General features: G+C 37.6%; 1 protein-coding gene across 1 annotated transcript in view; it reads left to right on the top strand.

Moving 5' to 3' along the window:
* Positions 1 to 10,048, top strand: part of TMEM167A (transmembrane protein 167A) — a 48,252-nt gene extending 38,204 nt beyond the window's left edge. Inside the window, exon 4 of the mRNA XM_010863377.1 lies at positions 5,518 to 10,048. Within this exon, the coding sequence (XP_010861679.1) occupies positions 5,518 to 5,588 (71 nt within the window). The 3' untranslated portion in view covers positions 5,589 to 10,048. The remainder of the gene's footprint in view (positions 1 to 5,517) is intronic.
* The last annotated feature ends 3,861 nt before the right edge of the window (positions 10,049 to 13,909 follow it).

Genomic DNA, 13,909 nt, shown 5'->3' with positions numbered 1-13,909 from the left:
GTTTTTTTTGATGTTGAGTTGTATGAACTGTTTATAGATTTTGGATATTAATCCCTTATCAGTCATGGCATTAGCAAATATTCTGTCTCATTCAATAGGTTGTCTTTTCATTTTGTTGATAGTTTCTTCTGCTGTGGAAAAGCTTTTAACATTAATTAGATCCAGTTAGTTTATTTTTGCTTTTGTTTCCTTTAGATATGTCCCCCAAAATATGATTTATGTCAAAGAGTATTCCACTCTATTTTCTTCTAGGAGTTTATGTTTTCCAGTCCTACATTTAGGTCCTTAATCTACTTTGAGATTATTTTTATATATAGTGTGAGGAACTAGCTGTTCTGATTTCATTTTTTTACATGTAGCTGTCTAGTTTTCCCAGCACCACTGGTGGGGATGGGGAGGAGTTCCTGACACAGTTTGGTACAGTGTCTAGGGTGTTCTGAAACTTGGCCTGCCAGTGGGCCAGACCATGTCCCAACTGGACCCAGGGCAGGGCCTGGCCTGCTGCGATGGGGGTTTAGGGGGCAGTCTGAGTCTGTAGGTTGCAGGATTGTCACTAAGTTTCTAGCATTTAGTGTCTGCCCCCTGTCAGAGTGAGGCTGATCCAGAGGCTAGAGCAGGCTTCTCTGAGGACAGGACTGGGCTCCATGGGTTTCTGGGGCTGGTGCTTGCCCACTGGTAAGTGGAATGGGGCACTGAACCCTCTGGTGGATAGGGCCATGTTCAGAGGCAGCTGTGGGCTCTTAAGGCAGCATGTCTGCTGATGGATGTGGCTCTGTTCTTACCAGATGGGTTGCTTGGCTTGAGGTGTCTCAGCACTCACCTGTAAGCTGTTGGGCAAGGACACATTTGGGTCCTACCACTCATAAGCTAGAGGGAAGATTCTACAGTGGTGCCTGCCAGTGTCCATATGACAGAAGTAACTCAGAATGGCTCCCATCAGTGTCTGTGTCCCGAAGGTAAGATGCAGTCACCTTTTGCTTCTCCAGGAGATTCTCCAAGGCCAGAAGGTAGGTTTGACTGAGGCTCCTATCAAGTCACTGCTTTGGCCCTGGGTGCTAAAACATGTGAAATTTTGTGGGTGTCCTTTAAGAGAAAGGACAAGAATAAACCTCATGCATTTATGATCAATTAATCCACAACAGTGGAGGCAAGAATATACAGTGGAGAAAAAGTCTCTTCAATAAGTGGTGCTGGAAAAACTTTACAGCCACAGGTAAAACAATGGAATTAGAACATTCTCTAACAGCGTACAAAAATAAACACATATTTAGGTCTTAAGTATCTTAAGACTGGATACTGTGAAACTTCTAGAGGAAAATATAGGCAGAAGACTCTCTGACATAAATTGCACCGTATTATTTTGGATACAACTCCTAGAGTAAAGGAAACAAAAGCAAAAATAAACAAATAGGACCTAATCACACTTACATGCGTTTGCACAGCAAAGGACACCATAAACAAAATGAAAAGACAGTCTATGGAATGGGAGAAAATACTTGCAAATGATGTGACCAACAAGGAAATTAATTTTCAAAATACACAAACAGCTTGTATAGTTAAATATTAAACAGATAACCCAGTCAAAAATTGGGCAGATCTAAATAGACATTTCTTCATAGAAGACATACATGAATAGGCACATGAAATGATGCTTAATATCACTAATTATTAGAGAAATGCAAATCGGAACTACAATGAGGTATCACCTCACTCCTGGTCAGAATGGCCATCATCAATGGCCATTGAATAATAGATGGTGGAGAGGGCGTGGAGAAAAAGGAACCATCCTGCACTGTTGTTGTAAATTGGCACCGCCACTGTGGAGAACAGTATGGAGATACCTTAGACAAAATTGAGTTATTTAGACAAAAAATGAGTTACCATATGAGTCAGCAGTCACATTCCTTGGCATATATCCAGAGAAAACCATCATTTGAAAAGGAAAAGATATATGCACCCCAATGTTCATTGCAGCTGTAGAATATCACTCAGCCATAAAAAAAGAATGAAATAATGCCATTTGCAGCAACCTGGTTGGACCTAGAGATTATCATACTAAGTGAAGTAAGTCAGACAGAGAAGACAAATATATTGTACCACTTACAAGTAGAATCTTGAATTTATTTACAAAAGAGAAATAGACTTGCAGACATTGAAAACAAAGGTGGGGAGATAAATTAGGAAATTGGCATTAACAAATACTATTACATACAAAATAGATAAATAACAAGTATCTACTATGGTGGCTCAGAAGGTAAAGAATCTGCTTGCAATGCAGGAGACCTGGGTCGATCCCTGGGTTGGAAAGTTCCCCTGGAGGAGGGCATGGCAACCCACTCCAGTATTGTTGACAGGAGAATCCCCATGGACAGAGGAGCCTGGCAGGCTACATTTCATGGGGTTGCAAAGAGTCGGACACGACTGAGCGACTAAGCACAGCACAGCACAGTATAGCACAAGGAACTATATTCACTATATTGTAATATCTTTAATGGAAATAAATCTGAAAAAATATATAAATATATCTGTATGTATATATTTACATGTATGTGGATGTATAACTGAACACTTTGCTGTATATCTAAAACATTGTAAATCAGCTATTCAGTTAAAAAAAAAAACAAAAAACATTATGGACAGTTTGAGGGGATAGGGAATATCACTGGATTAGAGTCATCAGTTCAGTTCAGTCACTCAGTCATGTCAGACTCTCCAACCCCACGGACTGCTGCAGCACGCCAGGCCTCCCTGTCCATCACCAACTCCCAGAGCTTACTCAAACTCATGTCCATTGAGTTGGTGATGCCATCCTACCATCTAATCCTTCTCCTCCTGCCTTGAATCTTTCTCAGCATCAGGGTCTTTCCCAATGAATCAGTTGTTCGCATCAGGTGGCCAAAGTATGGGAGTTTCAGCATCAGTCCTTCCAATAAATATTCAGGATTAGAGTCATACGAACATTAAAATTATTGGCTTATGGTGAAAATGTTAAGGCATTTTAAATCCATTTTTTTATGTAATATATTAGAAAACATTGTACAACTCCATTAGTAACTAATCCAGGTGACTTTGTTCACAGTTGTTGCTTGGAAGTGTAGGTAAAGGTTTCAGACATCTAGTTTATAGCTTTCTTAATAATATCCTGTTAGTATTATCTATTTTTATGTCTAATTATAAACTATACCTTTTCTTTTTTTGCTTGCCCATCTATTTCCATTTTCCTCTCTTGACTGCATGAATATCATAGGTTAAATAGTTCAGTTATTCACATATTGCCAATTATGTGAAAACCATTAGCTTTTCATTTTGGCAAAGGGTTTTAGAAAATGTTGGTATTGATATGCAGCTTTCTCAACCACATGTTCCTCTTATCTTGACACAGAATATATCCCCAAAGAAAGGATGCAATTTTAATGGGAAAAGGCCCAGCCAGAGCATCTTATCATGTTACACATCACAGTACAGCAACTGTTTCACATTCACTTAGAGAGACCTCAGACCAGACAAGAAGTAACATTCTCACCCTAGTTCAACTAAAGATGTTTAGCTCTACCACATGGCAGTCTCTTTTAAGAAAATTAAAAACAGGAAAATGAAACCCATATGTAAATCATAGTATTCTAAGTTGGAGGATGAGGAAGAGAAGAACTTCCTCAAAAATTAATTTTTAGCAGATGGCAAATTTAGGACAGTATTAATTTCTTCTTTTAGTATTTAAGAAGGCTGTATTTGACAATAAGGGTATCTAGACTTTCACTTTTCACTTTCATGCATTGGAGAAGGAAATGGCAACCCACTCCAGTGTTCTTGCCTGGAGAATCCCAGGGACAGGGGAGCCTGGTGGGCTGCCATCTCTAGGGTCGCTCAGAGTCGGACACGACTAAAGTGACTTAGCAGCAGCAGCAGCAGCCCTATGGAAATAGGGACAGGCTTCCTTATGAGATCTACCTGAAATTTTGGTCTGATTGGTTTTTGTTCTTGTTTTGTTGGATAACTTGAGTTTTTTACTCTGAAAGAATCAGCATTGCTAAAAAACAAGGAACACCACTATTTTCTAGTTTTTTTTTGTTTTTTTCCAGTTGAGATCATATTGTGAAAACTGTATTTTCTCACTTTCTGAATTTTCATTTAGTTGGAACACAGTTCATTAAATGTCTGTGGATAGAACACTCTGAAAAACACCAAATGTTTATTTTGTTTGTATGTGTGTAAAATGTGTCATATGAATATTGCCATTGAATAGATATAAAGATAAAAACTTACCAGTTGTATCCCTATGATGTCAGTGAGGGAGCTCTGAAAATAATGACCTTCAAGGTTTTAATTGCTAAGAGTGATCAAGATTGACATTTTCCAGAAATAATTAACTAACCTTGGTAAGTGAATTAAGGAACTTAGTTACTAGAAAAGAAATTATTTTAAACACCATAGAAAAACACAGGTGAGGGGAGTATAAACCATCTCTATAAAGGAAAGTGAAAGTGAAGTCGCTCAGTCCTGTCTGACTTTTTGCGACCCCTGGTAGGCTCCTCCGTCCATGGGATTTTCCAGGCAAGAGTACTGAAGTGGGGTGCCATTGCCTTCTCCATGGGATCTTCCCAATTCAGGGATCGAACCCTGGTCTCCTGCATTGCAGGCAGACGCTTTAACCTCTGAGCCACCAGAGAAGCCCTTCTATAAAGGAACCAGGTACAGACTCAGGCTTTTTCCTAGAAGTAGCACGTCCTCACTCTTTCCCCTTCCTTCCTTCTTCCTTTCGTGTGTGCCCTCAAAGCAGCACAAAAATGCCCGGTGCCTTGTATGTACAGTCTTGCAATTATTGAAGAAACAGGAATGAACAAGATAAGTTTGAGTGAGCTCACAATCACAGGATCTCTGTTTGCAAGACAATCGCACAAGCCAACTCCAGATCTACTTATGCAAAGGAAAATCTCCAGCTATAAACAGACACTCCTTAAACACATGTGAAAACTGACTAATTCAGAAGTGATTGTTCTATGTCTCTAACCCAGAGTAATTATACTATAAAAGATTTGATACGAAATCCATCTCAGAAATAGTTTAGGTTTCTCTAACATGTTTGTTTTTTGGTTTTTTTTTTGATTCTATGTGATGTTGATTTTTAAAATGCAGTTTTGTTGAATACTTGTTTATTTTCATTCAGGAATTCTATTTTTTTCCCCTTACAAGTTTTTTGAGATAATTCCTCTTGGGTCTTTATCCTACATTCTTTGTTACATTTTTCAATATGTAGGTTTATGCAGTGACACTAAAATGGCGAATCCAGTGTTTTCTAAAGACATGACAAAGAGGTGGTCTTAGATCGGTATCGTTTAGTTCATTCTGGTGTGTACTTACTTTTATGTTGCATGTAGTTCATTTTGCCCCTGCCCCTAAGTGTATGGACTTCATAGGCAAAAATCTTATCTTGGTTTGTACGTGCCTCTCCCTGTAGTAATAACCTTATGTTCACCACTCAGTTAACATGAATGTATTTAACTGCCTCTTTTCCACCAGGTGAACGGAAGAGTCCGTATGTTGCAGTGTGCTGTATCGTGATGGCCTTCAGCATCCTTTTCATACAGTAGCTTGGAACAACGCCAGAATTCCAGTCGCTATCAGATTTAAATATGACAAAAAAGGACTGATCTGCCGAAAATAGTGGAAAGAATGGTTAACCCTTTTATCTCTCAACATTGAATGAGCTACACTTTCAGCTGCTGTTCTCCATTTTTGTTATTGGACCAATGTTCTATATAAATAATTAGGATGTAACATTTAATACGCAGAGTTGAAATGTGTCTGTAACAATCAACCTCAGTACTGTCGCTACAATATTACATTCTGCATATGTCATTCTTTTGTGCTAGATACCAGTCTTTAGTGAGGTATCTTTAAGGCACATAGTAGAAAACAAAATTGGTAAATTATTCAAGTTCCTTTCACTGTGATTTGGTAATGATAAATCTTTATAGAATGAGACCTTTTTTTCAGACTAGCTTTTTTATTGGAAAAAAAAAGGTTCAATTTGTGTTGGTATAAGGATTGCATTCATATTTAATAATGCTGGCTTTTCCTCTGGCCATACCATTTTGAGCATTAACCAGAGTACCTCTACTCTTAGCAATCTGTAGTTTATTACAGGTGTTTAAACTATTTAAAACAAGCCTATGTAGTTCTTAAGGAGGAAGATAGATGTGACTTCAGAGAAAATGTTAAGACTATTGAGAAAATGCTCCTATTTAACATAAAATAATTCAGAATACCTGACTGGTGTTATTATCTCTGAAACCTCTGGTTAAGTATGGATAAATGTCTTAAGCAAAAATTTGACCAGCTGTCATTCTCCAAATAAGACTACATGCTTAGAGTAAAAAGAGCTAAACAGAACAATTACAGAATGATAATCTTGGATGTGTTTTTCATTCTTTTTAGTGTGAGGTCTGTACATTTTTAATTACCCCAAAATACAAACTGTGTTTTTGTTTATTTAATACATTGCTCTCAATCTAGTTTATGTTTTCTATATCAACTTGAACTGGAATCTTGTGTAACTTAGTAAGTGATGATAAACAGCTTTCAAATCTACTTACCATATGCCATGACATAAATGTCTTTGAGTTTTGTTGATAAAGGAAAACCTTCAGTAATTTTCATCCAGGCAACAGGAATTTTGGAAATGTGACTTACAGATTTTGTAGTAGAGCAGTTATTACACATTTATGGTTAACATTTAAGGTTCAACCAAAATTCAGTTAAAATTTCAAAACGAAGGAGAGCTTCTTAGCTAAAAATTGCCTGTTACAGTTTTAATTAGATACTGTTGTCAGCTATTAATTGCCATAAAGATAAGACTAAACCTTTTTTGTTTTGTTTTGTTTTAAGAAAAAACTGTTTGGAGTTATTATAAAATGAGCCTGCTAGTAGCTCTTTCTGCAGAAACAAAGTACGGAACTAAAAGTCACTTATTTTTATGACTACTTTAAGGTGCTTAGTAAGAATTCTAGGAAACATCTAAGAAAATCTTGTTACATGTTGCTGGGGTTTTTTTGTTTGTTTGTTTTTTGCAAAAGATGAAAGCTTCTGTAGGCTGTCAGTATCTTTTTTATTGTACATTTCTGGCTTATCTATAGCTGATTTAAATGGTATATTTTGCCCTAGACAGGTAATCAGGTTATGACAATTATTCCTACCTGCACTGTCTCTTGGGCTTTTGCATTAGGTCAAGGATTTTCAGGGTATTCCCCAAAATAGAACTCTTATCAGCATAAAGAGAGTAAGTAACCTTCCTGGGTCTAGTTTCTGAGTGGCCATCTGTTGTCCAACTCTGCTGCCAGCTAGGTTTTCCTAAAGCTATGTCAACTAACTTTTTTAGTTGTTTACTAACACAAAGCTAATATGAAGAGGGCAAGAATATTCTAGATAATCAGTTCTAGGCTATCTCTTTAAGTTGGAATTTCAGAGGAGGTAGGTGGAAGTAGAGGTAGAAATAATTTCTTTGGAAAATTTATGGCAACATATAAGCTTTTTTTTTTTTTTTACTGTGTATAGGTGCTGAACAAAGTGGGAAACAGCTTATTTCTGACTCCATTCTGACTTTTTGAAACTTAAGATCTTTGGGAGGTGGGAAAAAAAATCACAGGATTCTGTGGGGAAAAAAGGCAGTCAGCATATTCTTTTTTTTTCAAAGAGTTACCACTGAAGCCTGTTGTCTAACCTAAAGGGCAGAGAAGATAGTTAAGTAGTCCACAGAATATTCAGATACTCCTTTTGTGGTCTTAACAGGTTGCAGAAGAGGATTAAGGATCAATTTAAACATCAGAGATTCTGCCTGTATCACATAGTCTTGGTGCAAGACCGGATGGGATGATGGGCACTAAAGTCCACAGTTTACTAGATTTGAATACTCTCCCTAATCTCCTTCCTGGCTCCAGAATCTTGATTCCAGCTTGCTTGGAATTTTTGTGTTGATGTTTAGTTCCTGATTGGCTTCAGCTGTACCAATGGCAGGAGCGTATCTTCTTTCCAGGCAGTCATAAAAAGATGGTCAAAAGAACACATAGTCTGTTGAATTCCATCTGTGGCTTAAAAAAGTTTAGATACAAGTCCAGTATCCTGTTAATGCTTATGCTGCTATGCCAGGCACTACTATCCTAAATGTTCTTTGCATCATCAAGTTCAAAAATAGCCCTTTTATGCTGGGAAAAGTAGTAGTATGTAACTTGTAATAGACACCATCATCTTAGTAAAATGCAGATCGATCTAGTCCTAACCTAGGACAAAATAGAGGTTTGAATGAAATAACTTCTCTAAGTTCACAAAGTCAAAAATGAACAGATCTCAGGCTAGTTTTGTGAAAAAACCTAGCACTTGTAAATAGAATATTTATATTTCAACATTTCTAAGAGGCATTAGTAGAATGCCTTCGGTCTATTATCAGTGAAGATAGAAAGACAAGTACAGTTTCTTCACTCTAGTGGTTCATAATGTAGCGGGTGAGAGAGAAATAAGGTTATTTATATGAAGTACAATATGATAGCATTTATTACCAAGATAATACCAGGATTCTAGAAGAAAATAAAAAGGTGATAGTTCAATCAGAGATATGAACTTCCTTCCAGAGAAGCAATGCTTAAACTGAATTTAAGGGCAATACGCAAATGCACCAGGGATATATATTATGGACCATCAGAACGTTGATTGTTGTGAAAGCCACTTAGGAAGTGGAGTTGAGCCGTGAACAACACAAGTTTGAATTGTGTAGCTCCACTTACATGTTGGATTTTTTTCGGTAGTAAATGCTTTAGTAATAAACAATCCCAAGTTGGTTGAATCTGCGGATATAGAACCATAGTTATGGAGGGCAGACTGTAGGATATGCATAGATTTTGGACTGCATAGAGAGTCAGCACCCCTTACCCCCTCACTGTTCAAGGGTCAACTACATTAAGACATAAGCCTAGAAAGGTGGAGAGAGGTTAGATCCTAAAGGGTCCTGTATTTTTCTCATTACCTACCTCAAAATTGAAGTGGAATGTGTTTTCTCTTGCCTGACAAAAAAAAAATGTAGGGAAAAAAATTCCTCGCTTGGTGTATGTGTAAAAAAGATTGAATATATCCATGCCAACCTTATTTTGGACCAAGAATACAATAGCATCCTCTTCAGAGACACATGCATAGCATAGAAAGCCAAGGTAACTTACAAGTGAGGTCAGGTAGTCTTAGGAACTTTGCAGCTCATACTCTATCAATGCCAAGGGTAGTCAGGATTATTAAAGCACAGGTGCAAACATGAAGGTGGTTGTAATTTCTACATTTGCTGGGTGCACAGAAGAGATTTCCAGTCTTTTCAGTCTAAACAAGGAGATGTGCTCCTTTCAAACCCTTTGAGAAGATACTGTATCACAGGAAGTTGAAAACAAGAATGAAAGATTCTTACAGACCCCCTTTTTTTACTTTCCCTGTTAACTAATAAGAGGAGATGAACAAAAGAAGTGGGCTTCCCCGGTGGCTCAGTGGTAAAGACTCCGCCTGCAGTGCATTAGACGCAGGTTCAGTCCCTCAGTTGGGAAGATCCCTTAGGGGAGGAGATGGCAACCCACTCCAGTATCCTTACCTGGGAAGTCCCATGGACAGAGGAGCCTAGCCGTATACAGTCCATGGGGTCTCAAAAGAGTAGGAAACAACTTAGCGACTAAACAACAACAAAATTAATACCCAAGTAATAGCATTTTTAATACTGCACAGCCCTGTTACTTTCAGTCTGCCTGAGAATAACTACTAGCTACTAGCTTCTACTGCTATAGAAGTAGTAGATACTACTAGCTTCCAAAAATAGCTCATGATTATGCTATATATATTGCCTTCCATGATTTCCTTTACTTGGCCCTAAACCAGTTCCAAGATGGTAGTCTGAAATGCCACTCCAGTATTGCAAAAAAGAGGGTAGGTAGAAATACATTTCCTGTGATTTTGAGAGTACAAAGAAGCATCCTACTCTGGTTAGTGTACATGTCTGTGGTGTGTAATAAAAATCAAAATGAACTCACAAGAGCCTCCTACTTTTGTCTTTGGTCAGATGAATGAGGGTTGTTTTAGAAGTTAAAAGTATTGAAATTGCCACCTGTTGAGTAGGATGCAAATAGATATGTTTCTCTTTTGCCTGCATTTTAATTTGTGGCTGGTCAGGTTTGGTTTGGGAGAGTTTTTATATTGTTTTGCATCTTAAAGCTGTTCAGTCTATAGTATTACATTGCTCTTTCTTTGAGTGAGCCTTCAAGAGTCTAAATGACTAAATACAAAGTCATGAATTCCCTCCAGAGATTGGAAATCTGATTCTGAGTGAAAGTGACAGTTAATTGTTGAAAATTACTTTCAACCTGTCCTCAACTAAGAGCCTTCAGATGCCCAAATATTCTGGCAAGTAGCTGTCAAAATCTGTGAGCAGTATCCATCAGAGTGAGATTATTTAACCAATTTATACCATTTGTTGAAAAATAGGAAAAAAACATACATGTACTATGTGCCTTGCTTTGGATAGCATGGTCTTTCCCAGCCCTCCACTTACACAAACAAATTTTTGTTAGACCTGTTACTGGAAAGAATTGACTTAACCAAATGAAATTACAACGACTGTATTTTTAGTTGAGTTTAGAACTCAAAAAAGTACTTCAGATACAAAGTAGAAAACCAATATCCTAGTTGTATCTTCAATGTATAGTTTAAACCACCCTCACTGCTTCATTGTAACTACCAGTTGATATAAGACTGGTTGATGTAAGACTGATAAAAATCACTAAATTTCTGATTTTCAACTTATGTCAAAAGAATTCAAAATGGCTTTGCTTGGGACTATTGAGTTTAACATAGTAGGAAAGCAAAATCTGTTTTCTGTTCAAAGGGTTTGCATTAATATCCTCAACCATAACAGAATTGCTGGGAGGGAAAAAAAGAGAAACATAATATTGGGAATAAGGGTAAGTCACTTCACACATACTTTGTTGAGAATGAGAACACAACAGAAGCTGCAAAATAGCCCGACACTACTACTGTTAGAGCTTTGTTTGGCAAGGGAAGTAGCCTAGGAGCAAATGTGTCGTGATTGAGGTTTTGTACCCAAATTGCTAAAATGTACAATTTATCAGCCATTTCAATATTTTGGATCAAGTAGTATGTCTAGGCTAAACGCTGGAAAAATATTTTACAAAAATACTAAACTGATTTAAAGATAACATTTAAGGCATAAGGCATTTCAAGAAGGAATCAAAAAAGGAATATTTCCAGTAGTGAAGTTTTAAAGAGATCTGCAAACTTAAGGTTTAACACCAAAAGATTTGACATTGGAGACAAAGTTCGGAAGACAGAACACTATAACGTTTCATTAGGGCCTTTGCAAAACAGGATACGATGTTCCTTTTGATTTTATTTAATAAAAGTATTGTTTATTCTTTGGTCACTTTGTAGCTAATGTTATTCCCAAATGGAGGAAACTGTTAAATCTTGGAAAGTGATGAGAATACTTTGACTTACAAAATATGTTTAAGAAGTTTACAGTATGAAATTAAGAGAGCTGTAGAATGCAAAATATAGGATAATAAAGTTGGATGAGTTTTTAGAAAATTTAGTTTTATGAGTATGTGACCTAAACCTCATTCAGATCTCTAATGGGTCACTGTTCTGAGCTTTGACTGAATCAAACCCAAAATAACATATAGTAACAATAGTTCTAAACCCATAACTTAAAACTGTAGTCATACTAAACTGGCAACTCCAATACTAGTTTTTATATTTAAGAATTGCCCTCACAAGCATCCCTGGAAAGAGATGTAATTGAATCTCTTAACATTTGGAAACTGGACATAGAAAACTATTGAGATGGCTCCTGAATCACTGGGCAATTAATGTGACTTGCATTAGAAATAAGGGTAGAATTCAGGATAATCTTTATACTCCCAAATAATGGAAAAGTAATCCCTCTTACATGTCTGCCACACAAGGTAGATTCCTTCATAACTCCTTTTCTGTTTCTAGAAGAATCCTTTGAGAACTGGCTGTGTGCCAGGGTCAGTGTATCCAATGTGGAACAAGACAAAGCTGCTATCACAGAACCTAGAATCTAGTGAAGACCAGCTAACCAAAATAATTAGGTAAGCATACACAACCTCTAGTAAGGACCTTAAAGACACCAAAGGATGATTTAGATGGAGTAGTCAGAGAAGGCCAGTCCATAAAATTGATAACTGAGCTAAAACTTGCAGATGAAAAGAGCATGAGCCAGGAGTCAGAAGGAACAGCATACTTGAGGACTGAGAGATGGGAAAGAACTCAGGACTTGAGGTGGAGAAATTGATAAGAAACTAGCATGAACTGAGACAAAGAATGGTGTAAGTTAAATAGAAAAATGGACCAAATTATGCAGTTGCTTTGAGCCATAGAAAAGACTGGGAGACTCGTATAAAGGATGAATCAATAACTTGATTATGAAATTAGAGGTATAGGGTCTATAAGGCTGTCCTTGGATCTCACTCACATTGCAACTAAACTCCACAGGGTAGGTAATACGGAAGGACAGGCAAGAAGCCTCAGGATGGACTGCAACCAATGTCAGTTATTGCTCTAATCTTGGTGCTATGGATGTCCTGCAGAAGGAAGCCAGTGCCCATCACTTCGGAGCTAAACACAATTTTCAGTTTCAGAAAAACTGAGGAGAAAGTGGAATAGTTATAGGTCAAGCCATTGCCTCATGCTAACAAGGTTAGTGCATCTATGACAACCTGTGTGAACTAACGAAATGGTGGTAGCTTCACCTTTGCCCCCCAAATTTCACACGAGACTGTCACGCAGCCCACTCAAACCAAACTATAAGAAACTAAGAATTCTAGAAAATGTGGGATGGCCAAGCTTGCAATGTATCAACCAAGCTGACACATTACAAGAGCATCACACCCTCTTAAGACCCACTTGGATGGCCTCCCAGCAATTCAAAACATTTTCGAAACAAAGCTGTTTATCCCTTCTAAATCTGCTTCTCTGAGTTTATTTTTGTAAATAGTACAACTTTCCTTCTATTACTGAAACTCTCTAACCCCCTAAACTCCTCTTTGACTCACATCTTCCCTTGCTCCCACCAATCCATAGTTGTTGTTTTTAACCTCTGCAGTGCCTACCCCGGGCATATGAGTTCAAACTCAACAGGTGACTACACAATCCCACACAGATTTCAGATTCAGTTTTATATAAGCCTCATTCTGGAACCCCAGAAGTACAACACGGGCATTCTCCCCCTACCCGCCCCAAAGACATGTACAGGAGAGTGAGTTATGGCAGAGGAGCTAGCATACTGTTTTCATATTTAAACCAAGAAAAACACACTGTAGACAAGAAGAAAGATCTAATAAAAATGTGTTCTTATTCCTGATTCTAAAACTTTTAACAGCTGGGCTTTCCCATGTGGAATAATGTTACATAAATAGCTCAGCCATGAAGCAGAGGGACTGAAGAAGTCCAACGAAATGATAAATGATCTTGGACACTCTGAATCACACCCAGTGGAGTTACAAGGAAATAAGTGGTCTTCGGAAGGTACTGGTGAGCTAGCACTGGTACACCAGCAGACTTTACAGAAACTTAGTCATGTATCACTAATTCTACAGATGGTTTCTTCTACTTAAGCATATTAACACTGTCTACTTCATAGGGACTTTTTCTGTCCATCCAAAAATGTCTTTTAGTTCTAGACATCTAGAGAAATTGGCTCTCAGAAAATAAACTTGTTGAGATTTAAAACTAAAATGAACTGAATTCTTTTGCTTAATTTTTTTTGAAAGGAGACACATATCCCTGGGAGTAGGAAATGGCAACCCACTCCAGTGTTCTTGCCTGGAGAATCCCATGGACAGAGGAGCCTGTT

The sequence above is a fragment of the Bison bison genome, unplaced genomic scaffold, assembly GCF_000754665.1.
Source record: "Bison bison bison isolate TAMUID 2011002044 unplaced genomic scaffold, Bison_UMD1.0 scf7180017864490, whole genome shotgun sequence".
NCBI lineage: Eukaryota > Metazoa > Chordata > Mammalia > Artiodactyla > Bovidae > Bison > Bison bison.
Note: the sequence above shows the minus strand (reverse complement) of the source record. Positions and strands in the feature narration are given on the sequence as shown.